This window comes from Oreochromis niloticus, linkage group LG13 (genome assembly GCF_001858045.2).
Source record: "Oreochromis niloticus isolate F11D_XX linkage group LG13, O_niloticus_UMD_NMBU, whole genome shotgun sequence".
Taxonomy (NCBI): domain Eukaryota; kingdom Metazoa; phylum Chordata; class Actinopteri; order Cichliformes; family Cichlidae; genus Oreochromis; species Oreochromis niloticus.
Window position 1 is genome coordinate 31,241,001 of NC_031978.2, and position 27,031 is coordinate 31,268,031.

The window sequence follows — 27,031 nt, forward strand, 5'->3', positions numbered from 1 at the left end:
TATCTTTGTTGTTTTATTACTTTAATTTGGAAACTTGCAGCAACTTGCTCGTTACTCCTCCATCATGATTAAACAAAAGACAGAAAACCACTAATGGCTGCATACATATCCAAACTGCATCAGTATGTCATTTTACAGTACATCTCCATACTCATAAGGTACACATTAATTTACAGATAATGAGCTAGAAGTCTACACACCGGCCCTTTCTCTCCCAATCTCCATAGCGAGTTGGCTCTGGACCCCGTGGGCCCCCCTTCTCCTTCGTCACAGGGTTCACATCATCAGGGAACTCTGAAAAATAAGAGTCATTGAGATCTTCAGTGACAGTTTTTCTTTTTTCAGTTTACAATAAGGTCACTTGACCTTTTAAAACCTCTAAACCAGGGGTGTCAAACTCCAGGCCTCGAGGGCCAGCATCCTGCTTGTTTTGAGATATCCCTGCCCTACCTGCTGTTGATTACCTGGATCAGGTGTGCTTTGCCAATAAGAAGCTACAAGGACAGGTTAGTTGGAAAACAAGCAGGACAGCGGCCCTCGAGGCCTGGAGTTCGACACCTGTGCTCTAGACCAATTTGGAATGAAAATGCATATTAAATATAAAAATATACCTTTCATAAATAAACCCACTGTCAGTTCAAATGAAAATGTTGTGTTAGGAGGACTAAGCACATAGTCTAAAAATGTGTTTTAATATGAAAGTTTGAGAATCCATTTCAACGACTTTGGCAGTTTCTGATTTAACTTCATGGTCATTTTGGAGGTACAGTTTGTGCTTGTGAGCCCTTTCTTAACTTAATCCCTATAAACACCTCCCAAAAACCAACATCCCGGATGTCGGACAGAATGTGGACATGACTCCTGAGTTTGTGTTTTCCAGTAGTAACGTTGGAAAAGTGAGAAAAAAAAACATAGCATGCTCATAAAAACATAGAACCATTCATGTATAACTACCAATGTAGCATACTAGCTTTCTGTAGTACGATAGAGTCGGCTCAGTGTGCTGCTTATGGCTCACTTATTTAATCCACAACAGTGGCAGTACAGATGAAAATTTTACAATCACACTGCTGTTTAAATTCACTACCACCATCATCTTGAACTGTTCCCTCAGGGTTGGTGGGGTGGTTCTGACTTAGTTCCAGATTAAAACAGACTGGGAGCTCTGATTTGATTTGGAGCAGCACACGATTCCAGGTGCCACAGGTCGAAAGGGGAGGTACACCTTGGACAGGTCATCAGCCTGTTGCAGAGCTAACAGAGAGACTGACAACAGTCACACTCACAGTTACACCTATGGGCAATTTAGAATGACCAGTTAACCCAACTCCACTAACTGTATGTCCTTAGACTGTTGGAGGAGAACCTAGTACAGTGCTAACCACTGTTCCACACACACATGGCAAATTAAGCCACACGGTCATAAACAGTTTTACTCTCCTGTTTCATCTTAATCTCTGTTCTTGTTTCAAAAAACAAAAAATGTAATAAAGAAACAGCACATCTACTTTCATTCTTCATTATCCCTGATTATTAACAGTATTATTTACAGTTTGTTCGCTGATCACTTTGGTTGTCAACTTGCTGAGTGCAGTTTGTATGTTAACTAGATGCAGAAAATGCTTTGTCCCTTTCTCACTTTCTAGTACGTCTTTGCTCGTCTCTTCGAGGTTGTCAAATCGTCCTTTTGGGGTTTTGGCCTTCTTCAATGGCTCCTTGTCATTCACCGCTCTGCTGGCTGCCCGCAAACACCCTGAAGGAAGAGACACACTCAAGTATTAGGTTCCAGTTTGTTCAAAGGCATCTTGTCTACTTTTGTTCTGCTGAAGCTCTGTATCCAGCCATCACAGCCCCATGTGACTATGATGCATGAACATGGAAAGATGCCATACTTCACTTAACCTCCTAAGACCCGAACTCTTCCACGGCATGCATTTTTAATTTCTCTTTGATATTTGGGCTGATTGGGGCCTGATGAATGTAAAAACAGAATTACCAGATTTTTTTTTTTTTTTTACCTTATTTTTGTTTTTAAGACAAATACGAGCCACATATGAGGATATCCTTTTAAAACTTTGATAGAACAGTAGCAGTATAATCTCCTCATAAATGGATATCAGGCCCATGTAGAGCAAAATTAAGTATTTTGGTCTAAATAACCCAAAATGTGATGTCCACATATGTGGACGGCAGGTCCTAGGAGGTTAAGATTGAGGATTCTCCACCATGGTACCATTTTGACCTTGGGACCTGTACACTATGCCAGCCACTTGGTCATGGCGTTCCATGCATGCCCTGCCTGCTAGCATCTTGCGCCCTGCTGTTATGTGCCCTCTTTCAGTCCAGCTTTGTGGAACCACTGATGGGATTTCTCAATATTGGCCACTTCTTCTATGGAAGGGGCCTGACCTTCCATCATGGTTCCTGTTCTTCTTCTTCTTCTTTCTCAGGTTTCTGCCTAAGATATTCACTATGCATATTATCAGTTGTACCCATCTTCCTGTATATTGGCGTTAACGCTCACCTTCCTTCCACTTAGCATACAGACTTAGGGTGCTGGATTTGGGGTGAAATCCTCCATGCATGGTAAGGAAGTTCCTTGTCTTGATGTCAGCTTCTGTTTCCTCCTTTGGCCAGCTTATTATCCCAGCAGGGTGTAGATGTTGATTGCCTGGATCTTGTTCTTCCCATTCAGCTGACTTCTCAGGACTTGCCTTACTCTCTGCAGATATTTGGTGGTTGTGGCTTTCCTAGCGGCGTCTTCATGGTTCCCCTTTGCCTGGGGGATTTCCAGGTACATATTGCTATCCTCAGTAATGTTGCCTTCTGCGTTCAATCCCTACCTTTGCTCTCTTTGTTACCACTCGATTACATTTCTCCAGTCCAAATGACATTGTGATGTCACCGCTGCAGATCTTAGTGGCATGGATCAGTGAGTCCATGTTTCATTCACTCCTGCCCTGTAGTGTTGTTCGCCGCTGCTCTTAGGGTACTGTTTATCTTGTACAGTTCCAGGCATTCTAGAAACCATGTGTGAGGCATACACCTTCTTGTGGTCAATCCAGGCGGTGCACAGGTTGGTCAGTCTGGTCTTACAGTCTCGTGTCACTGCTCCATCTAACATTAGGTTATGTTTTGCTCCTCTAGTGTGCTTGACAATTCCCTTCAGTGCCCTGATCATGTATTGAAACATGTACCTGTTCATCTTAGCACTTATGATGCCTGACAGGTGCTTCCCTATTGTATTGAGGCAGGTTACTGGTGGTAGTTGGACAGGACCGGTCCGTTCTGGGCATCCTTGGGAATCAGTTAGCCATTCCAGGTCAATCTTGTCCATTAGCAGCTGGTTCATTTGTACTGCCATGTGCTCGTGGAGTGCAGTTAGCTTTGTTGTTAGCCTGGTGCTGTCCAGTTCTTAATACTGGAGACCCTTTCCTGGATATCTGCCACTCTGATGGTTGCTGGATCCTGTTCAGGGAGGTTGCTATGGTTTGCTCTTAGTCACTGAACATTGCTGTTGTGTGTTGCATCCTTCTCCCATATTAACACACATCTATAATCTTTCTCAGCTGCTTCTGGACCCACTTAAATGTCAAGAAGTGTGAGTTTTCCCCCTTACAGAATGCAACATGTCCCGTCTGCAACTTTCCAATCAAGAAGAATCATTTATCTCTTATTTAGAATACGGACTCTTCTGTTAATTAATTATGTTACAAGAACTCCTCCTGGCTCTGTTCTCTTGTTCTGACGGCAGATGTATTAAATAAAGCATTTAAAGAACAACAACAACTTGCAAATATTGTCAATTTTCGAGGTTCCGTTTTCTCTCACTGAAGCGAACTGACCTGTGAAAAGCGGCTCCACAGCTGGACTCTTACAGAACAGCTGTCTGCCGCCGGAGGAACACAAGCGCAGGAGTGACATCTCTAACAAGCAGAAACACTAAACCAGCAGTTGTTTTCAATGTACTCCGCCTGCACTTATACGATGACGTTACTGTTTGTCGACTAACATTTACGCAATTTTCATCATCACCTAGCGACGAAAAATGATCGGCGAGCCAGTGCAGTGCTGCATGCAGCCAGCAGGGGGGGATCAAAGGCTAAATATCCGTTTTGATGATGACTCGTCAGTTTCAACGTTGATCATTTAATTAAAATACAGCTTCACACAGTAGCGGTTTTTGATACGGGCGACACGGGCGGTTGCCCGGGGCGGCATAGTGGTGGGGGGCGGCATCACGGGCATCGGCAAAAAAAAATAAAATAAATTTGCTCGTACTCATGCTGCCCCGACATCATGCGCATTTTGGGAATGTCGTAGGCACCGATCGGTTTTCTATCGCCCATTTGCTGGGAGTAAGGGCGCCTCCGTTTGCGAGGTGCGCCTGCTGCTTGCAGCACAGGGAGGAGAGGGCGGGGCGGCGGGGGATTCTCTGGCTGGCTGGAGCAGCATCTAATAACCAACTCGCAAAATAAGACAAAATAAAAACAAACCAACAAACACGAAAACACCGGACATCATGATACAGACTTATAATTTGCACCGATGTTTTTTCGAAATTCTATACGCGAAAAGTGAGCGCGAGAGCCCTCGGTGCGCCTGCGTGCTGCTGAAGTCAAAGTAAACTTTATGTCATCTCCGCTACATACAGTCCAGTATATAGAGAGACGAGACGACGAGGCTCCAGTTACAGAAGGGCAAGTAAACAAACAATAAATATAAGAAGAGTAAGAAAATAAATATACACTTTAGGACGAGGGGTAAAGGGATCAATGACAATTTAAAATTTATAATTTACAGTTTGATGATTTAAAGTCTCGCACACAACCCGGGAGACCTGCTGCTTCCAAATAGAGCACATTTCATTCATAATGTTGTAAATCCAAGCCCATTATGTATTCATGACTTGAATCCTGGGTTGGGCGAAATCCCAGAAATACACCCTAGACAAAGCGAATCTGTGAAATAAGGTGTAGGTCTGTTAGGTTATGATTCTCGGGTTGGGGGATGGGTGTTCATACTGGAGTGCAAAATTAAAACCAAGATGGACAAGAAAAGTTCAAAGCCATCAGGTCCTCAGTTTAGAAAAAAGAGAAAAGAGGAGGAGGAGAAACGAGCCAAAGATACAGGTAAGCAGATGTGTCATTGGATAATGGCAGGTCATCCTGAAACAATCAGAATCAGAATACTTTATTAACCCCTAAGGAAATAATGTGGGTTACAGTTGCTCCAAGAAGAAATGGTAAAAATAGTAACAGTAACAGACTAAACTCCAAACAATACATTATGTTACAGATTTTAATATTAACTAGTCAGTGTCAGTTGTTGATTTGTCCTGTTCTCATTGTATGACGAATTATGATGGCTGTCCGGTAGCCGTTTGCATACTATGCATACTCTCTCTTCATATGTGTGTGTGTGTTTCTCTGGTGAAATTCAGTATGGTTCCGACAATAGTTTTATGTTAATGTACAATCCTTAATATGTTTTGTGTGTGTGTGTGTGTGTGTGTGTGTGTGTGTGCGTTGTCGGGGAGGGGGGGCGCCAGAGGGAGTGTTCGCCCAGGGCACCAAACAGGCTAGGACTGCCACTGGCTTCACATGTAGACAATAGGGTTGTGCAATTCATCGAATTTTAATCTAGTTCGCAGTTTTAATTTCCAGTTAAATTAATGTGATCAAGCAATACAAAAATGCTAACCCTTTGCTAACAGAATGCAAAGGAAAGCAGATCAGCTGCTCCCTGAATCAGCGCTCAGCGGCCTGCGTGTGCAAATCACAGCTCACTGATCTGGATGGAAAACACGGGTCACTACGCACACAGCTGCATCCCATCTAAGTCGAACAGTTTTTCCACATTTGTCCGATAAACCCACCGAGGATGGAAGGCTTCGGGAAAATGTTCACAGTACTAGACAAGATACACGATCTCCTGCAACACCTGAACTGTACACACATGCAGGGCACATGGAGCGTGATCTCACAGCTGTGGAGGACTTTTCTATATGTTTTATTCACATCATGCAGGTACAATGAATGGAGTGTTATGTTTACGTGCAACAGAAGTATTTCTCCCATTAAACTTAAGAAATAATCATGACAAATAGTCCTGATCTAAACAGTGATAAAAGAAAAGTGTGTTGCTTTCGTTTTGTGTTGGGTTTTAGTGGAATTTTTCATTTCAATTGATTTTTATGTTATTCTAAAATATGCCCTGGATTTAGGTTAATTTAAAATGTAACACCACATTGATGTGAGAGTAGTGTTAATTTTAAGTGTAACAAAAATATTTTTGTCAGCAAAATGAGCAAATAACTGTAATCTTAATACTGATCAAAAGCCGTAGTAGGAACTAAATATTAAAAACAGCAAAACAAAACAAGAGCAATAATAATAATGACAATGACAATAATAATAAACATATGCATGCCATGTTTTTTCTTTTTATCATGTGCACCCTCCGCATTCACCCGTGAGTTAAATTGATGAGTAATTTCATGTTATTCTACTTTATACTTCCATTGCATCAAATTTTAGAGGGAATAACCTTTGCTGTCAAATTCATGTGACAGCAAAAGTTATTAGAATAAAAACTTTACACTGTGAATCATAAACAACCAGCCAATAAGATAATGCCACCTAAAAGGTTAAGTGAATGGCAGTCATCATCTCATCAAAATTAACATTTTCATGTAATATCACACACACACTTTGGCCCTAGTATTGGTATATTGTGAAAATATTAAATTTCAACAATGAGTTGCAATTAAAATACTTGAGCTTTATTTCAAGCAGTAGCTGTAAAACAATTCTTTGATATTAAAGCATGCAGAATGATAATGTAATGATATAAGATTATTATTAACAGTCACTTAAAATACATTTTCGTTTTGGAACTTAGCCGTCTAAATGTTGTACAGCACTGTGTGCTTGGAGTGTTCAGCTGCCCAGATGAAGATCTAGAAACCGCTCGTGTACTGCCAGTTGACAAGTGGAGTCAGCTGTTTTCACAGGAGAAAAAAGTGTTGGGCACCTGAATCAAGTGAGAGAAAGGAAATCACACACCCAGTACATACAGTCCAGTCTCATATGATTATAAAGACACAGGCCACAGCATCAGCTTAAACAGGACAGCTGATATTGGGACCTTATAAACAACCGATTATGTAAAGGCCCTCCTACCCTCTCCTTCTAGAGCTTTTTCAAATTGCTCATCTCCACAGGATTCAACTGTCACAAAGAATCATTTCAGAGTGTATGATGCAGAGGGCCGTGCAACGTCATTTTTTTAAATTTTTGAGTAGGTATGTCAATGACATCACTGGAAGCAAACAGCTCACACACACACACACACACACACACACACACACACAATTAATTGCTCGTTAACTGACGGTGCCAGAAAGCCGTAGCCCAACTTTAACCCCTGATAATGACTTTTGTTCAGAAATACTAATATTGGTCTTTACACCAAATTCACCCCACAGCCAGGAGCTAATCTTGATTTATATGCAGATTACTCTAAAGCCACATTTCCACTGTCTGGTACTTTGATCTAGGCACATTTCTCTGTGTAGTTTTCCATTTAAGATAGAGCTCACTCAGTGCAAGTAGGACTCTAGGGCGTGCTCGGAGGCACACATGAAACTCACATCATCATTATCTTACTCAGGGCATTTATTCTGGCCTGACCAGCAGGACTTTTTGCTGTGATCCTGGGTGTGCAGCGGATTCTTCAGCTGCCTTGTTGTCTTTCTTGAACATAAGATTGGGAGGTGTTTATTAATGATTTACTATAAGTATCACAGTCCCCAACATTATGATTTAATCTGATTTCAGGCTGTTGCAGGGATGTGTGTGTGTGTGTGTGTGTTGGGGGAAAGGAATTCCAGGAGGCACCAGTGTGGATCAGCTTCAGTGTCTCAGCACTGATATTTCTGAGTGGATGATGAAATTCTCCTTCAGCCTTTCAGAAACCAGTCCTGGCAAATGTCACATCACACATGTATACACGCACAAACATGCTTCTGCAGTCTGTTGGCATCAGTGAAAAAAAGCAGAAAAATATCCACATTTATGTTTTTGTTTATACACTAATGTATGAAAAGAACTAAATCTGTCTGACAAAACAAATAAGCAAAACAGAATTCAAACCCCTGATTTGTATCTGGAAGTGCTGTGAGAACTGACTGATAAACAGTGAGATACTTTAACGATAGCCCACGAAGAGAATTCGATCTACATAAATTACAGAACATAACACGATCATAGTATTTAAAGAAATTCATTATTTTTTCACTTCAGCCATTAGAGTGTCACACAGGGAAAAACTACGGCATAAAGTGGGGAGGTTTTCTATCTCCTTCATTCTAAATTAGTTTTTAATGAACATACTTGTTATTAATTATTTCTCCAATCAGCTGTTTCAATCATCATTCTCATGATGAGGCTCAAGAGACATTCACGCTAAATGCTACGTTACACAGAAAGAAAATGTGTGTCCGTGTTCAAAATATGTAACTGCCTCCTGTGTATGAAGACAGCTTTTTGCTGTTTTGAAGCATATCACACACACACAGACACACACACACACAGACACACACACAGACACACACAGACACACACACACACACACACACAGACACACACACACAGACACACACACACACACACACACACAGTGGACAAAAAATGAACACACGACAGCTTTTTGTAATTGGTTTTTGGTGTCAGGTCTAAGATCCTTTGCTTTACAGAGGTGAGAGTTAGGAAAATACCGTCTGTAAAACCCTTTTACAAAAATAAGAGAAAAGAAAATGTGATATGAGCTAAACTGTGGTGAAAAGTATGTTTTTTGTTAAACGTACTTATAAAGTGCCATGGTATTTGTTCCCCCATTAATCAGAAGATTTTTGACCATATATAGCCTAGCTACAGTAAGACGGGGTGAAACACACAGGTTTACTCTTTTCACTCTCGCTGTTGTTCATCTCAGGTGATAAAATAAGTGCTCTTTTATGCTGCAGTGAGCCAAAATTCATTTCGTGTGCATGACAAATGTAGGATAATTTGGAACACAAAGAGGTGAAAATTTGTGTCCAGCAACACAAGTCAACAGATTAAAAGTCGCAGTCACATCACAAACTGCTGTGAGGGGTTGGATAGACACTGATTGCAGAAGCATATTCTTTTTGTAAGAGACTCCATATGAAAATATGTTATTTAGCCATGAATCATTTAGTCTCTTTTAGGAAATTACAGTAGCTACAACAACTCTTCGATGCCAGTCTGTCACACTGTCCATCAGTACTCCTCCGAATTATTCCCAAAGATTAAACCTTGGTGTCTGCAGGGCTGGATTCACTCCAGACCACTGAAGAATCCACCTCAGACTGTGATCCCCATTAGGAGCGAGTAGTGCTGGGGGACTCTATCTGATGGTGCTTCAAAGTCTATCTGACAGTAGATGGGTGACAACAAGAACAGGGACATGACCTTGCATGTAAGCTTTAGCCAGCTTCTCTGCTATTAAGCAGTCTCAGTCTCAGACACCCTGCTAGATGGTTTGTGCTGATTCTACTCGCAGGCAGTTACGCTGCCTATCTTTGCGGTATTCTCGTTCCATGGCTGCAGGCTCTGCAGGGCAAATAGAGAGCTGTTCTGTAGGCACAGCGGGTCCGGGGTCACGGGTTGGTTGATCGTCTTCTGGAAGGCCTCCTGCTGCAGCTGCATGAGGATCCGATTGGCCTGCTGCCGCTCAGCCTCTCGCTCTTCCGCCGTTTGCCGTCTGTATCAACAACAGAGTGACATGAAATCGAGCACAGATTCAGCACAATGTACAAGCACGAGCTGTGACACTCCGGGGTATCAGAATTAGGCTACATCAGTTTGTTTTGGGAGACACACAGAGAATTTGGAGAGTTGGGCTATATGTTTTCAACTGTCTAACTAAAATAGGCTAATGCAAACAGTTTCTTTCAAATATCAGTGATGTTTGATCTTTAATAGTTATTATTATGAAAATATTTCTTGTTGCTGAATTTGCTCTTAAAAATGTAGAAATGGGAAAGTGGTATTAAAAGCCTTTCCTGAGCTTTTCTGTGACACAGAAAATGATTATTTCTAGGAAAATAAAAGATTTCTACAGACTGATAGAGAAATGTTCTACAAGATTACCATATTTTAATAGTCACAGAGCCAGAGATTTTCACAGAACGCCTGTTTCACTGTCTCTAAGCTGAGCTATATACATGCCAGTAGCTGGCTAATTTCATTTTAATTAATTTGTCCAATGGCCTTGTTAAATTGGGAGGAAGCTTTCTGTCGGCACTTCACCACAATCCTGCAATAAATGGTACCTGAGACGGGTTTCTTTTTTTTGCATACCATATTTTTATCAGCAAAATTAAGCTACACAGCATCTGTGGCCTATGAGGATTTAAGGTAAATATGCAAATAAGAACACACAACAAGATAACGTCACAGAAGGGAAACTCATGGTGGAATATTTGGGTCCAACGAGACCTTTAAAAACACAGGTGGTTTTCCTGACATCCCCTAGGAATCAAATAGGCAGTCTTTGATAAAGAATGCCTGTTCGGCGCATGTTCGGTAGATTTTGTACAAACGCGTATATAGTACTGGTAACTTCACCTCCACTTGGTGCGTCTGTTTTGGAACCAGGTCTTGACTTGTGCGTCGGTCATCTTCAGTGCTTTGGCCAGCGCAGCACGTTCAGCCGACGCCAGGTACTTCTGCCGGTGAAAGCGTTTCTCCAGCTCACAGATCTGCAGGCGGGTGAAGGACGTCCGGGGCTTTTTCTTCTTCGGCGGTGTCCGGTTCTGATAAGGGTGACCTACACGACGTGTTACAGTGAGGGGTGAGAGGGACACTAAACAGGAGAGAAGGGCAGAAGGACGAGAAAGGAAAGGACAGGATGAGACAGGACAGGGAAGCAGGATGTGCAGGGCAAAAGACACCGAGAGCGCACCAGCAGCGCAGCAGGAGAAAAAGCAGCTCCGTAAAAATGAATAAAACTATTGCCTATATTACATAGTAATATAGGCAATAGTTTTTTAATATAATGCAGAAGTCATTTTTTTAAATTATGCATATATATTTTAATTCAGGAACTGAATTGGTTAAAAACCATGATCAAACCACTTATCATATTCACATTGCCTTACAGTAAATCCGCCACATATTTAGTTATAAACAAAATTATATTTTCAAAATTTTAAACCAAAGTTTTATATAAGAAACACGGTGCAGTTAATAAACAGAAGTCTAAAATTCCGGGGCGGCGGAGCGGCTACACAAACACAGAGAGGCAGCCACAGGTTTTCAACAGTCACCCGGATTTCTCTAACGTGTATTCTGTCTGTGTACAAATTACTGCTGAGAATAACTGATTCTTCTCTTTCTTCCCTTAAAAAAAAGAAAAGTACCGCGAGTTTAAACTAACGTTTAGTATTGCTATTTTATCCACTCTCTCTCTCTCTCTTCCACACACACACACACACACACGCACACACACACACGCACACACACACACACACACACACACACACACACACACACACAGATATTATTCTTTTTTTATTTTAAACAATGAATAATCGGACTACAAAATGAAGAGAGATGAGAAACCACAAAGCAGTCTGCCGGGTACATTTACATTTTCATTATAGGAAGGTCCAATAAATACTACTTCTAATAATAATACTAATAATAGGTGGGATACCTGTGAATCTGTCTTTAGTGTAGCGTCGATTGCTCTCCATCCATGGGAACGTGAGCGCTGTCAGGTTGTTGATGGTCCCGCTCATCGCAGGCATGGAAGAGTTCCCGGCGCTCAGAGGCCGGTGAGCGGGGACACGGATGACCCCGGCGGGGTTGACGTTAGCACCGTTCATATTCACGCCCATGCTCATCTGATAAGCACTGCCGAGGGAAGACATCCCGCACGCGCTGCCGGTGCCGTTATATCCGCTGTTGTTGCACGTGAAACCTCCGTTCACGCCGCCGCTCGCGCCGCTGTTGTAGGCCGGGTGTCCGTAGTCCGGCTCGTGCATCCTCGTGCCCAACATGCAGCTTTGCTCCACGTTGCTGAGGATCTGATCGATGCCGAAACTAATGGACTCCACTTGCGCGTGCTGCTGCAGGTGCGCCCCCAGTATCCCTATGTGATCCATGGCCTCCGCGAGCCGCCGCGAGCCCCCGCTCCTGCGCGAGGAATTTAGGCTGCTTCACGCGCCACTTCCTGAACTCTACTGTTTGTGCTCACGCGAGCTCCGGTAGTTCTAGTGCATGCGTCTTTCTGTGTGCGTTTGCAGGAGAACCCCAACACCCCCACATCCCACACTCCCCTCCCAGCGCACGAGGACACCAGTCAAACTGCCAAAGATTAGACAGAGATTAAGATCCAGTTTCAGGCCTGCGAGCTCAACTGGTTAAATAGGCTACTGCTCTCTAAAACACAAATTAACAGCCGCACTCGATCAGTTGGAAACAACTGAAGATGTTTCTGCTTTTTGCACTTTTTTTTTTTTTTTTTTTTTGCACATTTACTGTGCGGGCCTTCAGGCCTTTAGCTTCACAACCTGAAACAATCCATTCTCTGACGTTAAATTCAGTGCTGGCAAATGTTTTCACTTGTTCTAGTGCCGGTGTGAATTACCGCAGTGAAAAGATTACACATTCACAGTTTGGGTGATTTTCTCCCAGCTGCGCGGCGCTGAGCTAAGAGGAGCTGTAGAAATATGAATGAAGAAAGCAAAAACCGAATATTTAATTTTGGTTAAGGAAATTTGATCAAGTAGCATTTACACATTCTTCGTTTCTTTTAACATTTCGTACATTTATCTCAGCAACAGTGTTTCTAGACCCCGCTGCCAGTGTGCTGTGGATGAGGTAGAGAAAAAAATGGATGAAAAAAACTGTTACAGTTAAATTCCGTGATCGGCCGACGGTCTGAGGGCTGAAGTGGGTCCGTGAACTGAACTCACTGTAAAAGGCAACCAAAGAAATGGCAAATAAATGGCACCAGTTGAAAGAACTCAACGCAGTCAATTTTTAATTTATGCTGCAAAAATTGGGAACCTTAATAGTTTGGTCTAATGGGCTCAAAATATATAATATGAATCACTGAAACATATTAATGGTACGCTGCTCCTTTGTTGTTGCATCGACATCATTAATTCATGTTTAGAGGGATGATGGGACACAAACACCGTCGTGTTTAACCGAAACAGAACTGCGCAATGTTTTCCCCGCAGACATTGAAACTAACATAAATTTCAAAATTCAAGTTAATACAAACAAATAGCGTGTTGTTATTCGACAGTTATTTTAAATATTAACGATTATGGAAATGATCAATGACTACGCGCGGATTTAAATTAGGACGATATTTATCGCAGTTTACCAGAACAAACAGCTCTAAATTTATTCAGTCGTGGATCGTAGATCATAGCAATATTAAAATTGATATAGTAACTTTTATATTTTGCTTTTTTCAAGACACAACTATTCAAACTCCTCCTCAAGTGAATGAAAAATTAAACCGCACAGTTTATTGATTTTCTCTCCTTCTAAAAGCTACTGGGACTTAATTACTTAACGTGGGATTACAATCTGATACCTTTAAAGAGTTTTCACTGTCCAGTGGGTCGACATCAAATTTTAATGCCTAGCAGCGTTTCTGCACACTAAAGTGCAGGTCTTCGTTTAAAACGGGACCAATAACGAACATTAGGGGAAAGGCTGCAAGGATCAAATGCAGTAACTCACTAATACAACGCAAGACTGAACTTAACTCCAAGCGTAGTTTTCAGAAAATCAGTTTGGGAAGTTTTATCTCTTCATGCAAAGCAGCTTTAAAACGGAATACTGCACTAAAACACAGCTGCCGTCTTTTGGAAATACATTTCCTTGAACTAAAGTGATTTTCAGAAATGATTTTATTTATTACAAAATGTGAGTTTATGGCTCTAAACATGAATGAGCATTTTAGCTCTAAACTCTGAACTTTCTACTGGAAAAACCAGTATATAGAAAACCGAGTGTGTGATTAAAGTGCTAATATGTCACTGAGAGGCTCCAACAGGCCTCATATCTTAGACAATAACACCACTGATAACTTTATGGTAAACTAAATTATCAAGCGGCCATTTTAATTCCAGCCCAATGGGCCTCATGGAGTCTGGAAAAAAAAACTTGACTAAAATGGAAAGAGGTTTTGATTTCTTGGCTCTTTAAGGAGCATAAGCAGAATAATCAATAATCCCCGTTAACTGAAGTTAAAAACTGTAACTGTTTTCATCTGCTTCTATTGCCTGTAGAATAGGCCAGAACATTGTAGAGCCAAACTATTTTTACACATTTGTATGATCACTGCCCTGAATACTTAACTTGTGTCATGTCTTCTGATATGATTTTTTTAATAAGGTTTCTCAGTTAAAAATAAAACATAAAACCTTAGATGACACCTGAATCCCTATTTTCTAGATTCCTACACTCTTTTTATGCTTCTTTCGTGTGTGTTTGTCTTAATTTTTCTAGTTTACTGTTTATGACGTTTACAGTCATAATAAATAAATAAATATTTAGAAAGCACAGTTTCATGGCCCCCACAGACTGGTGTTTAATGTTTTTTTCCCCCCTCCTCATGTGGATTGGTGGAGCCATCAAAGCAGGCATGTCGGTACCTTCTTTAATAAAGTGTGAATGCCTGTGTTATTTTTTTTTTTAAAAAAAATCAACCTCATTTAATTATGAAGGGAGAAATTACTAATAGAGCCAAAAAAAAATAAAACACAGGAATCTTTTGGGACTGTCTCTCCTCTGAAGACAGCCATAAGTCACCATTAGAAAATTGCAGCTTTTGGGAATTCCACAATAGCTTTATTCTTCAGCCTCTTGGAAATGGGTATGATAAGGAGGAAGTGGAGGAGGCTTGGATTATTATTAGCTTCAGAGTTACACAGACCCTTATCTTGGGTTGCAACCCTAACTAAGTAATGCCCATGCAAAAAACCAAAATTAAAATAACCTGATCAGAAATCACATGTTCACATGTGTCATATTAAAAAAATGATCCAGCAAACAACTGATATCAAAGACCTGTATGGTTTAACAAATTGCCAAAAGCTTCCCAGTCGTGAATGCTAAAGCAAATTCACCCCAAGGTCAGTGCAAAGTTCTGCTCAGAGAAATGGCAAAACTGCATTTGCTAAATCTTAGACTCTACAGACCCCAGTTAGCAGGTTGAATTCAGTTCAGTTTCACTCATATAACACCAAATCATAACAACATTTGCCTCAAGAGGGTTTATATCAAGCTCAAGAGGCACCCTCGCTGCAGGAAGGAGCGCTTTACAGAGCATTCATCCCAACAGCAGTTAGACTCTATAACTCCTCAATCACGATGTCATAAGTCAGTGGACATAGTGGACAGTCACCACTTCATGCATAATGGACCTTCTATGTGTATGGACATGTGCAGGTATATATGTATGTATATGTATAGTTAGTGTGTACATGTGTGTCTGCATGTACATGTCTATACATAGGAATAGTAGTGGTAAAATAGTTATGTTAAGCTATATAGTTTATGTCTTGCATATTTCCAACCATATCCATAATCACATACTGTGTATGCTACCGTTGTATATAGTGTATTATCTTACTTATTTTTTATTTGTTTGTATTTTATTTGTACTTTTTGTATTTTCCTTCTGATATCTGTACCTGAGCTGAGGTAAAGCAAAAATTTCCCCATCGTGGGGAAGTCTTATCTTATCTTATCTTATCTCTTATATTATAAAGTAAAGACCCTACAATAATACTAGAGAAAACCCCTACAATTAGAGGGGCCCTCTTTGAGCAAGCACTTGTCAACAGTGGGAAGGAAAAACTCCCCTCTAACAGGAAGAAAGAGCCAAGCTCAGAAAGGGGCAGCTGCTGCAACCTTTTAGGAGTGAGGGGAGGAAGACAGGACAAAAGACATATTTGTTAAATGTTAAAGTCTAAACAAAAAATCCCCTGCCCATGGGTCTTTGGAAGGGCTGCTGAAGGGCACACACACACACACACACACACACACACACACACACACACACACACACACACAAACCACATAGTTCATATTAAAATAGAATAAAATGGAAACAAAATATGATAAATGAATAGCAATAAACACAGTATCTCAGCAACAGTGTTTATAGACACGGAGAATGCCACAACAAACAGGGAAAGAGTTGAGTTGAGTTCATTTTTATTTCAAACATGTACATTCACAATCATTACAAAATATCATTCCATCTTTTTGTTTGAAAAGGAGTAGTCAGACGTATACACTTATTTGGCCCTACCCCCTCAAGTTTTACCTCTCATTCATTTAATTTTCTTTTAGTCTTAAATTAAACAAACAACATATGAAGCAAAAGTAAAGCAAAATAAAACAAACAAACAAAAACAAAAAATAAACAAGAAATAAACAAGCCCCACCACAGTATAGTTTCTTTCATATAAATAAAGTGAGGAAATAAAGTGATATAAATTAAGTGAGGACTTAAATACACAGGTAAGGTAACGAGAGGATGGGGAACAGGTGGGAACACAGCTGGGGCAAATCTGACATTACGAGACAAAGGGGAAGCAAAACTAAATACACTGAACACAGGACAAAGACTATCAAAATAAAACAAAAAACCAGAGACCCACTGAGACATGGACCCAACACTGGGACCGGGGAAGAACAGCCATGAGAAAATAACTAACTCGACATGGAGACACAGTAACAAAACCTAAGAACTAGAAAGCACAAAATATAATCTGAAAAGAACTAAGGAAGCTAGAAATACAAATTACTAAACCATGACAAACATTAAAACAAAGAATACCCGTAAATCAGAAGACACATAAACACAGGGTCCCCAGACCCAGGATCATGACAGTTGTGTTTTCCAAAGACACACCCCAGAGGCAACATATACAATGAAAAAAGAAGTGGGCCCAGAATGTGCCCTTGAGGCACTCCACAAGTGAGAGGTGCTGTTATAGAAGAACAGTCTCCCACATGTAAAGAGAAACTTCTATTTGTCGATATGATTTAAACCAAGTCAGAACTGTGCCTTTGAGTCTGTCTTTATGTTCTAGATGGGATAGAAGGATCTTATGGTCCACAGTGTCAAAAGCAGCAGGTCTAGAAGCACCAAAACTCCACGGCTTTTGATATATCATTTGGACATATGAGAGCAAATTGGCCACGTTTGATTATGCAGAGAGGCCACATGGCCAAAATTGTAACAGGACAACGAGCAAGCACAGCAGCAAATCTACCACAGAACAGCTGAAAACGAAAGCATCAAGGTATTGAAATGCCTCTGTCACTCCCTGGCTGACTTAATCAGTTTTCTCTCTGTTTGTTGTTGTTGGTGTCTGTGGGCAGGACCCATTCTGGGTTTATTTCAACAAGCTAGTTGTATCCCCATACTAGCTTGTGTAATTTTTAAAATATTCATATCACCACTTACTATGTATGGACTTATATTTTTTACTGGTATGGTCATGTCATGTCATATATATTTATATATATGATTTGTTAGATTCAGTCATGTTGATATAAGGTGGTACAATGTAACCAGACTGTGGTCATGTGTCTAATGGGGAGATGCTCTTGTAATATCATGAAGTCACATGAAATCTCATACCATCGCCTTTCCTGGGAAAATTTGTGCAGTTATCTCAGAAAGATGGCAGAAGAGTGCCTTGCGGTCATTTTGAAAAGGTAAGATAACATCTATCTTCTTCTCTTTAAATGTAAATTATGTGTACAAAGTCATCTTTGGTTTGTTTATTTTCAGTGATATCTGTTCACATGTGTTTTTTGTTTTATAATCAGACTGTTTATGCAATGTTAATGAGCTAACACATGTAAGTAGAAAAATAACATCATTAACTAAATTAATCATGATGGCCTACATAATAAGGACAATTACTTTCTTCAGTTATAGGTCTTGTGATTAATCTAACACATGCACATAGCCACACTTTGTGCTAGACATAAAAAAAATTAAAATTAACCTTATATATCCAGCTGCTCAAGCAGTATCCTCCATAGAGAAGGAGACTAGAGGCCAAGATCAAGGTAGCACTCAGGGAAGTTAGGCAACTATCCGAGTTGCAGGTGCAATGAAGTACAGCAAGCTGTCCATACTGGAGGCCTTGGAAACTGCCAAGCAAGGACTTACAGTCTTGGAAAGCCGCTTGAAGAGGTATACCAAAGAAATAGGAGGCAGGAAAATAAAGCAGCTGTTCTCCACCGAACCATCCAAGATGCACTCTCAGTGGCAGGGGAACAATATGAGAACAGCACCACAAGGCTGGAGACGGAACAATACTGGAAGAGCATACATGAGGAGGACGCAACCCATAACAGTAATGCTCAGTGGCACAGCAACCTCCCTGAACAGGGTCAGTTACCATCACAGTGGCAGACATCCAAGAAAGGGTCTCCGATATGAAGAGTTGGACAGCACCAGGCCCAAACACAGGCTGAAGAAGCTGATTGCACTTCATGAGGGTATGGCAATACAAATGAACCAGCTGCTAGTCGATGAGAGACACCCAGAATGCCTAACTGAAGGCTGGACAGCCCTGATCCCCTTCCAGCAGATCCCGGGAACAACATCGGAGATCTCTGTCCAGAAGAGCGCAGTCCTAGGAACAGCTAAGATACTGCGCAGGACCCTCAAGCTCCCAGGCCTCTGGTAGAGGGCCTGAACTTGAAGGATAAACCGCCCGCAGAGGCAAGAGGGGAATTTTCTTTTTTACACACACACACACACACACACACACACACACATATATATATATATATATATATATATATGTACATATGTTACACTTGGTGTTGTCAGGTTTACAAGTGTGCATTTAGCGTCCTCACAGCCCAAAATGAGTTGTTTCATAATCAACTGCCTGTGCGCATGTGTTCTGTAAGGATGTGGAGTTGTAAAATTATATCGGAAACTTTATTATTGGTATTAGTATTATTATTTAGAATTATACAAGCTACCTTTACAGGCTGGTTGCAGTATTCTACAACCAGCCTGTATCAAACTGCTAAAAGCATAACCTATTAATCAAATTCAACTTCAGGGGAATTCTCTAGTCTCTCATTGGCACACAGCCATTCAGATACAGCATCTGATGCTATTTATAAAATATCGTTATTACAGTTTCAATTTATTTATTCTCTTCTAAGAACAAATGTAGTTATTTGATGTATTTTTTCATTTAGAAAAATACTTTCACCTGTGTAACTCACTTTCTTCAGTTGTTGTTTTGTTTGCCTTTGTGTGAGAAAACCCTTCTGTTGTAGTAGTGACAGTATTTTGCTGAACCATCTAAGACAGAGGGCTGCTATTTCCCTTTCCACTCAGTGATTGAGGTCTTCCTATCAGTGCACTTATCATATGAATGTCAAGGACTTGGAAAAAATCCCATTTTCAGGTGACTGATGGAAGCCAGTCAGCAAACAGACTGAGAGTTAAAGAGAAGGAGTGGGGCAAAAAAGAGCTGACAAACCTCAATATCACATCAATGAAGCCAAACAGACCACAGATTGATTTGGTAAAAAAAATATCTTAACTGAAGATTTTTTTTCTGGTAAACCGACTGGTCACTGCATTCATTCTTTCAGATTATATCAGATTGTTGATATGGTCACTCCTAAATATTTTGCTATCTTTCTAATCTATTCATTTATTTTTTCAAGGATGATTTTTAATGATGGCCTGCCTCATTTGTACTTACATTTAAAATTACAATCAATGGTTATTTTAAAGTCAGATGTTATGTCTGCTTCATACAGAAGCTCACCTAACTGTGAAACTGCTTACCAGTCAGTCAGTATAACTGAGCACTCAAAGCACTTTACAGAACTTGCCTCATTCAGCAGTTCACACAAACACCTTTTCTTTCTATGTAAGTGCTTCTTTCTAACATTAACAGACGTTACGATGGATTATCAGAGAGCATCTTGGGGTTAGCATCTTGCCCTTACGATTAGTAGGTGACCGGTGCTACTACCTGAGCTACAGCCACCCCCAACGTTGCTCTGTAGTTGAGTGTCTTCCAGATTCTTCCTCCGACATGGTGATTTTAAATAGGCAATGTGTTTCTCTGTATTCATCTGAATTCTAAAAAATGTACTGAAATATAAAACAAGACTTATACAGAAAGCTATCTCTGCTACAAGCACCACTTGCCTGTAATGAAATACTGAACATTTTTTGTATGGATTACTTTTAGATAATAGCTTGTATAATTCTATATACTGATACTAATACCAATAATGAAGTTTCCAATATAACTATTGGTACTTTTAGATAATATTTAACATTTGTACATTTTAATGGTGAACAGAATTTACTGCTGTGTTGTGCAATTACAACACAGCAGTGTTGTATTAACATGTACATGTTAATTGCACAACACAGCAGTTAAATGAATGTTAAATGAATTTGTAACTTTATCAGCTCTCGAGCCCTTTTGGAGCATTTTACCTTTATTAGACGTCACAAGAAATGATTTGTGAGATAAAGTCTTTGGCAGGCTAAGTCTGATGTGCCATAAATCAGGAGCTAAACCAAGACTAACAGGCCTACTGACCCACAGCGTTTCATAGTTCTCCCATATAAGGGCTCTGGTTAGTCAGATCCCAGCTTGTTGACCTATTGACTTGTTGACCTATTGAGGAGAATAAATGGAGTAGCTGATGGGAAGAATTGTTGGCTCTGTGTGGAGGAACCGAAAGGAAAAGCGAATGCTTGGCCTGACCTCTTACAGCAGAAGATTAAACTTTTGAAGTTTTAATAAAGAAAACTCTTCCCACTGAGATTTGATTGCTGTTTTTGTTTTTCCACAGAGGAAGATCCATTTTGTCGTACATCAGTCAAACTGACTGAGTGCTGAAAGTGCTCTATTATGCTCTCACGGGGTTGCCAGAGTTCTTAAAAAGTAGCAGTAATGGTTTTCTGAAATGGATCATTTTAAAGATTATATTCATAAAAAATGTAACTTTCGAAGAGTTTCATTACCACAGCTGTAGTGGAAACCAGGGCTATATTTTTGCACACTTGTTCTTATTCCACAGTGTTTCATTGCTGCTGTTGTGTTAACTGTGTTTAACTGTGGTTAGCAATATGCTAGTAAATAACATCACTGTGGGAAATGTGTTTTATTTAGTGAGAATGTGTTTGGAAGTTTGTAATATAAGTAAATGAAATCATCAACTTCAACTTCTCTCTAGTTTTCTTCACATTCCCCAAATTGCTCATTTAACTTCCCACTGTGTTAATGTGAAAAACCTACAGGAAAGTTTGCTAGTTTCATGGCCATAAGCTTAGCATTCCTGAGTGGAAATAACAAACCACGAATGGCTTATAAAACACAAACGTGTCTTATAAATCCCAATCACAATAGGTCTTAAAGTAAAACAGTGGTAACCTGCAGTTTAATACTAGAGAGTGACAGGACAGAGAGATACACTGTGATTAGGATTGGCATCAATACAGAAAAAAATCTGGAGACATAATGTAATTCAGCCATGTGAGCTGATCTTCCATCCCCAAACTCATAATTATTTCACTTTGGTTTGGTCTCAGTGTTAGACATGCAAAAGCTATTCAGATAACAGATATTCAACAATTGGCTGCTTCAGTGATGCTTTATTATTATTTGCACAATCTTTCAACCGTCTTAGTTCTGTGGTAATGAATGAGAGCAACGTGTGTCATTAGAGCCTGAGGTTATAGACACAACAGAGCTGCTGGTGTGAAGGTCCATCGCTGCAGCCAGTGTGAAATGAATCCGTTTAGACAAAACACAATCTATCACACAGCCCATCAGTAAACACATCAGTATAATGTGGCCGTATGCAAATGCCACCATGACAACCTCCATGCTGAAATAATACAAAGCCAACATGGCTACCACAGATTTTAATATGCACACAAATGTTTTTTGTACTATAAGTATAATCTTTGTTCATCTTTTACACATTTCTTTAGTTTTTCAACCACTATTAAAACCAAATGAGGAAAAAAGTCAAAGAAATTCTGCATTTTCAAAACTCTTTCTCCTGATTGCACAGTACTGTATGTTAGTCATATTTTTAAGTCCACTGTCTGCAGGTTGGGAGCTCTCTGATCAATACAGAATCTCTATCCAACAGAATAATGAAGAACTATCACATGTAGCACAAGAAGGAAAAGCTGTCTTGTCTTATAATGGTCTGTTGATGGATGTAGCACAGAACTAGTTTTTGTTGGCCTCTTCCTTTCCTGGACAGCCAAACATGTAGTGAGGGTGTGTTGGGAGCATTTGGTATGCCCACTTTACACAGTAGGGATGGCATGCTGTGGAACAACTCAGCTGGTTGGTGGACAGATTACTTCAAGGATCTCCTCAATCCCACTGGCACGCTGTCTTTAGCGGAAGCAGAGCCTAGGGATGAGGAGGACAACTCACCCATGACTGTGGGTCACTGTAGTGGTTAAAATACTCTCCAGTGGGAAGATGAGGTTCACTCTGAGATCTTGAAGGCTCTGTTTGGAGAAGCGTGTCAGCTGGGTGATGCTCCTACAGTATGTGGTGACTGGTCCATTGCTATGGGCCATTTACTCCCATAGTAAGAGCTTAGTTTGCATTGCTGGCAGTAATGTTGTTCTTGTTGAGAGTTGCTAACCTTTGACCCACTTCTGTTCATATCCAAACTGTTATGGACAGAATTTCTAGGCACAACCAGGTTTCCACTTTGGTGGCTTTAGGATCACGTGACTGTTCTGTGCAGGGGATGTGATTCTTTTGGTGACTTCTCATGACCTTCACCTTGCATTAGAGGCAATTTGCACCTGATTGTGAAGCAACTGGAATGAGAATCACACCTCCAAGTCTGACACTATGGTCCTCAGCTGGAAAGGGTGGGGTGCTTACTGGATCTGGATCAGACCAAAAGCTCCTGGTATTGACCACAAGAATAAAATCAGGGAGTGATGTGGCAAAAATGAACTTTTTCTTAAGGGTGGCTGGATCTCCCTGAAGATTAAGAAGCTTGGTCAGTGAGGAGGGGCTCCTGGACACCTCCCAGCTAAGGTATTTTTTGGCCTTGGTCCATACCAAGGACACACTGGAGAGATGGTGTCTTTCAGCTGGTTTGGGAATGCCTCATGTTCCTCTGAATGAGCTGGCTAGGGAGAGTGAGACCTGGGCAACTTTGCTTCAGCTGCTGCCCCTGCAAACCAAACTCAGTGACAGAAAAATGGAAACATGATTCCTGTAGTATAAAAAACATTCCTTTCCATTTTTCTTATTCTGTTCACCTCTACCATTCTCTGTCATATCATCTTCCTGACTATCTGCTGCACAGACAAGAATGAAGTACAGAACTGAAATTAGCCTCTTAACCTTAACAACCTGATGCTGTTTTCAGTGCTTTTGGTGCTAAGGCACATCAGATGACAAACCATCAAGACCCACCATACTGGTGGTAAAAAACATGAAAGTACACATCCTGGTTTAATCCCCCAAACAGCATTATGTTAACATGAGATTTCAAATCTCTCTCTCTCCAATTTTTTTAAGAAAAGAAATGTCATTGTAGTACAATCATTCTTAGCCTATCAGTGCTCTGCTCACCTTTCTTTTCAAAGAAAATTTAGTTTTGGCAGAAGATGCTCACGGACAGTTTCCCAGCTAGAATAAATACACTGTGCTCTAAAACTGAGTCTGATTGATATGCATCTGTTTTACTTAACCACCTACCCTTTAAATCTATTTGAAGTACCTGCATTGATTATTTTTTTTTGTAGTTGTTCATTGCACCACACATTTAAATTTCTCAGAAGCCAAGTCAAATTGGTTTCACTCTTGTAAAGCAGATAACCTTTAATAAGGCAAAAAAGTAAAGAAAAATAGGTGTACCCTTCAGACACATGTATAACAAGACAACAGATGGGCTGTGTCTGGTGGAACAGCTGACCCTGTCAGCATCCTGAAACCCCAACACCCCCACCCAGTCCTCCCAGTGCCTCTATCCTGTTCTGAGTCTCAAAGGGTTGAGTGTGCACTTCCTGCTGCCTCTGTACAATTGGGTGGGAGAATGGTAATTATTCTGCTTTCTATTTCTCATCCATCCATGCAGTGATGGCAGCTGGGAGATGTTGGTGCTCACAAATAGATGGAATCATCCTGCTGAAGCCCCTCTATATGTGGCCATACTTAGCTTCGGTTCTAGAGTCATCTTTTGGGTTTGTTTTGTATCATCTGCAGGGATATCATGAAAAATTGTCAATTATAATGCCCAGGATGACAAATACAGCCCCCCACCTGCCAGTGCCCCTGGTATTTCAGACACATATGATGTCTTTTGGTAAAAGAACAGGATTTTGAATAATTACTTTGGTCACATGCAGATGATTGTTAAAAGCCCCGTTTTTGTTCTCATATTTAAATTGTTGTCATTCGCTGTTGTGAAGGATATATTTATCCTACTTACCACCTCCATCCCTCCAACATCCAAACATGAATTTTATCCCTCTTTAAAAGAAAAGCATTGATCTGTTGTTATCCAGAGCTAATGTGGTCTAAATCTGCACACCAACAACACGTATTGGCCATGAAACACATTTGACTATGAGAACCTCCTTTGACAAAACAAAGTATTTTTATGCTTTTGAATGATAATACATTGGAAGGAATAGAAAAGAAATTCTTCTTTTTTTGTATTTCTACCTCTAGATTTTTATCCACATCTGAATCCTCTATATGACAGTTGTATATTGATGAAAGATTAGTAACTGACCTGATGATTGTATAAAAAACTGTACAGTTTAGTGTTCATTAGAGGCAGCCAGGAAAAAAGGCTGCGCTTAAGTTATTCCAGAAACGCTGCTTCCACGCACAAATACACAGCATCATGCAGTATGAAGATGTATTAGGCATACTGATTTCACTTGTGTGAAGCTTGTGCATGGACAGACACACACACACACACACACACACACACACACACACACACACACAAACACTTCAAAAACAGACTGGCTGGTGCCTGTGCAGCCCCAGGGGTGTGTGCTGCTGCCCTAATGACATGCTCTGATCCAAGTGGAGCCGTTGCATCTCCTCAGCCTCACTTGGGGATGAGGACAGAGCTGCAACAACAGATACTGGACCTCCTCTTTTGCTCACTCTGTTTTTCTCCCTCTCTTATCTTTGTGGAATTAATGTTGTATTGTCTTTAAGCTTTTCTTCTTTTCTGCTTTGTTTCCATTGCTTTTTATGCTCTTGTTTCTGTCTCTCCCAAACTTTCCAAACCATTTTAACAGATCCTGAATCCAGCCAAGACCTACTCTCTCACTTCATGAAGTTACAGTCACACAAAAAATCCAAAGTGCAGTTACTGCTCATTTTCCATTGTCTCGTGTGTGGAAGGCTCTGGTTTCTATGGTTTTCATTTAAACAGTTCTTCCATTGGTGTTGCATCTCTGAGCTGCATTGCTCAATGACAGCAAACATAGAGCAAGAATGAAATTTTTACAAAAGATTTAACCTGCACTGCGCCACACTTTTTGTTTTCTGCATGAGTATATTTATCTGTGTGTGTCTTTATTTACTACTACTATTATTATTATGATTTAAAAAGCAGTGATTCCAAGAACAACATTAGGACTCACAACAAGTGAAATGTTGTCTGCAAGGCAAAACAGAAGGTGAAATGAAAGAGTACACATACGTATGATGGGTGTGTTTTCCTCTTTTTCACTCTCAAATTTTCCAGAGGTTAAATGTCACACTCTAATTGTCTTAATGGACTGTCTTGACCTAAAACAAACAGATTTCAGGTCAGCTTGAATGAGGACATGGGAGCGGCAACAAAACAGTAAACAGAAATGTGTTAGACATAACACACTTCTGATGCAGGGCTAGTGCAGACACAGCGGGGTCACTGGTGTTTCTAGTTAGTGTTCCAGGAGGATTTCTCAAGTGTGCAAATCTATACTTTTTGGTCAGATGTTGACAAATGCTACAAAAGTGATCAGGTGGCACTTCACAGTGCAACCCAGAAGCAACCCAAGAATTTCACAATTTTTCAGCAGTTAAGTCAGTCACCTGATCTCAATAAATTCACTCTACACATATATACCGACACATGCAATGGCGTTACTGCAGCGCGGTGTGATCAAACAGAGGGTGAAAGGGCGGCCTATGAGGTAATAGGGAAGTGAGTCAACCCCCTACAAGATTGCCAGGCACTCATTGCTGTACCAGGCCTCCTGCTCTGACAGCTTCTGGCTGACATACACCACAGGTTCATCAACCTCCCTTACCTGCTAAGACAAAACAGCCTCCAGTCCTGTTTTCGAAGCATACGTCTGCAGAATAAAAAGGAGGGGAAACTTAGGAGTGTGGAGCATGGGTTCCCCCCTTCTTCCCCTGCATGAATGCTGCCCGGGTCTTTCCACTGGAGCAGATGTGGGGCTCCATTTCAGGTGAGGTCAGTTCAGGGGCTGGTCAGCTCTGCAAGGTTTGAGGCAAACCTACCATAATAACTGCCTCGCCTCTTTTTTGGTCTTCAGATGTGGGCAGGAAGTGATAGTTGTTGTTTTCTCCATTCGTGGGTGGTGCGCCCACGAATGGAGAAAATATGAATTACCACTTGGGAGGTGGGCAGGTGCTGCCCACCTCCCAAGTGGTAATCCATATACCGTACCTCAATCCATCCAAACCGGCCCTTCTTTGGGGACTCCGACCAACCGCTGCATTTGCTCTGCCCGGGTATCACTATGGATGAAATACGTTTTCCAGATAGGCGGTGGCATATGCAGCCTACGGATGCAGAACCTGGTCCATGTGGCTAAGGCTACAAACAGAAGTGTGACAAATTAGTACAAACCACACTGAGTGGAGAAGGCTGTTTTTTTTCCTTGGACTCTGGAGACAAGGGAATCTGCCAGTAGCCAT

The 27,031-nt window shown here is 40.8% G+C and overlaps 2 protein-coding genes and 1 long non-coding RNA gene across 4 annotated transcripts; all 3 read right to left on the minus strand.

Moving 5' to 3' along the window:
- On the minus strand, positions 1-4,150 carry sdhaf4 (succinate dehydrogenase complex assembly factor 4). The gene is made up of 3 exons (XM_003456670.2): positions 3,846-4,150; positions 1,640-1,753; positions 1-294 (listed from the first exon to the last, which is right to left on the minus strand). The coding sequence occupies exons 1-3, from the start codon at positions 3,922-3,924 to the stop codon at positions 185-187; spliced, it is 303 nt and encodes a 100-aa protein (XP_003456718.1). The 5' UTR covers positions 3,925-4,150; the 3' UTR covers positions 1-184.
- A 1,846-nt stretch (positions 4,151-5,996) lies between these two features.
- tlx1 (T cell leukemia homeobox 1) lies at positions 5,997-12,335 on the minus strand. Of its 2 annotated transcripts, none has more exons than XM_013265006.3 (3): positions 11,746-12,335; positions 10,656-10,857; positions 5,997-9,789 (listed from the first exon to the last, which is right to left on the minus strand). In XM_013265006.3, the coding sequence occupies exons 1-3, from the start codon at positions 12,194-12,196 to the stop codon at positions 9,579-9,581; spliced, it is 864 nt and encodes a 287-aa protein (XP_013120460.1). In that variant the 5' UTR covers positions 12,197-12,335; the 3' UTR covers positions 5,997-9,578. The 2 variants fall into 2 exon arrangements, with proteins under 2 accessions (XP_013120460.1, XP_003456734.1); XM_003456686.5 differs by having other exon boundaries at positions 10,656-10,893.
- A 9,550-nt stretch (positions 12,336-21,885) lies between these two features.
- LOC112841942 (uncharacterized) lies at positions 21,886-26,689 on the minus strand. Its single transcript, XR_003213438.1, has 2 exons — positions 26,612-26,689; positions 21,886-26,442 (listed from the first exon to the last, which is right to left on the minus strand). It is a non-coding gene; the product is annotated as an uncharacterized LOC112841942 (long non-coding RNA).
- Positions 26,690-27,031: the final 342 nt, after the last annotated feature.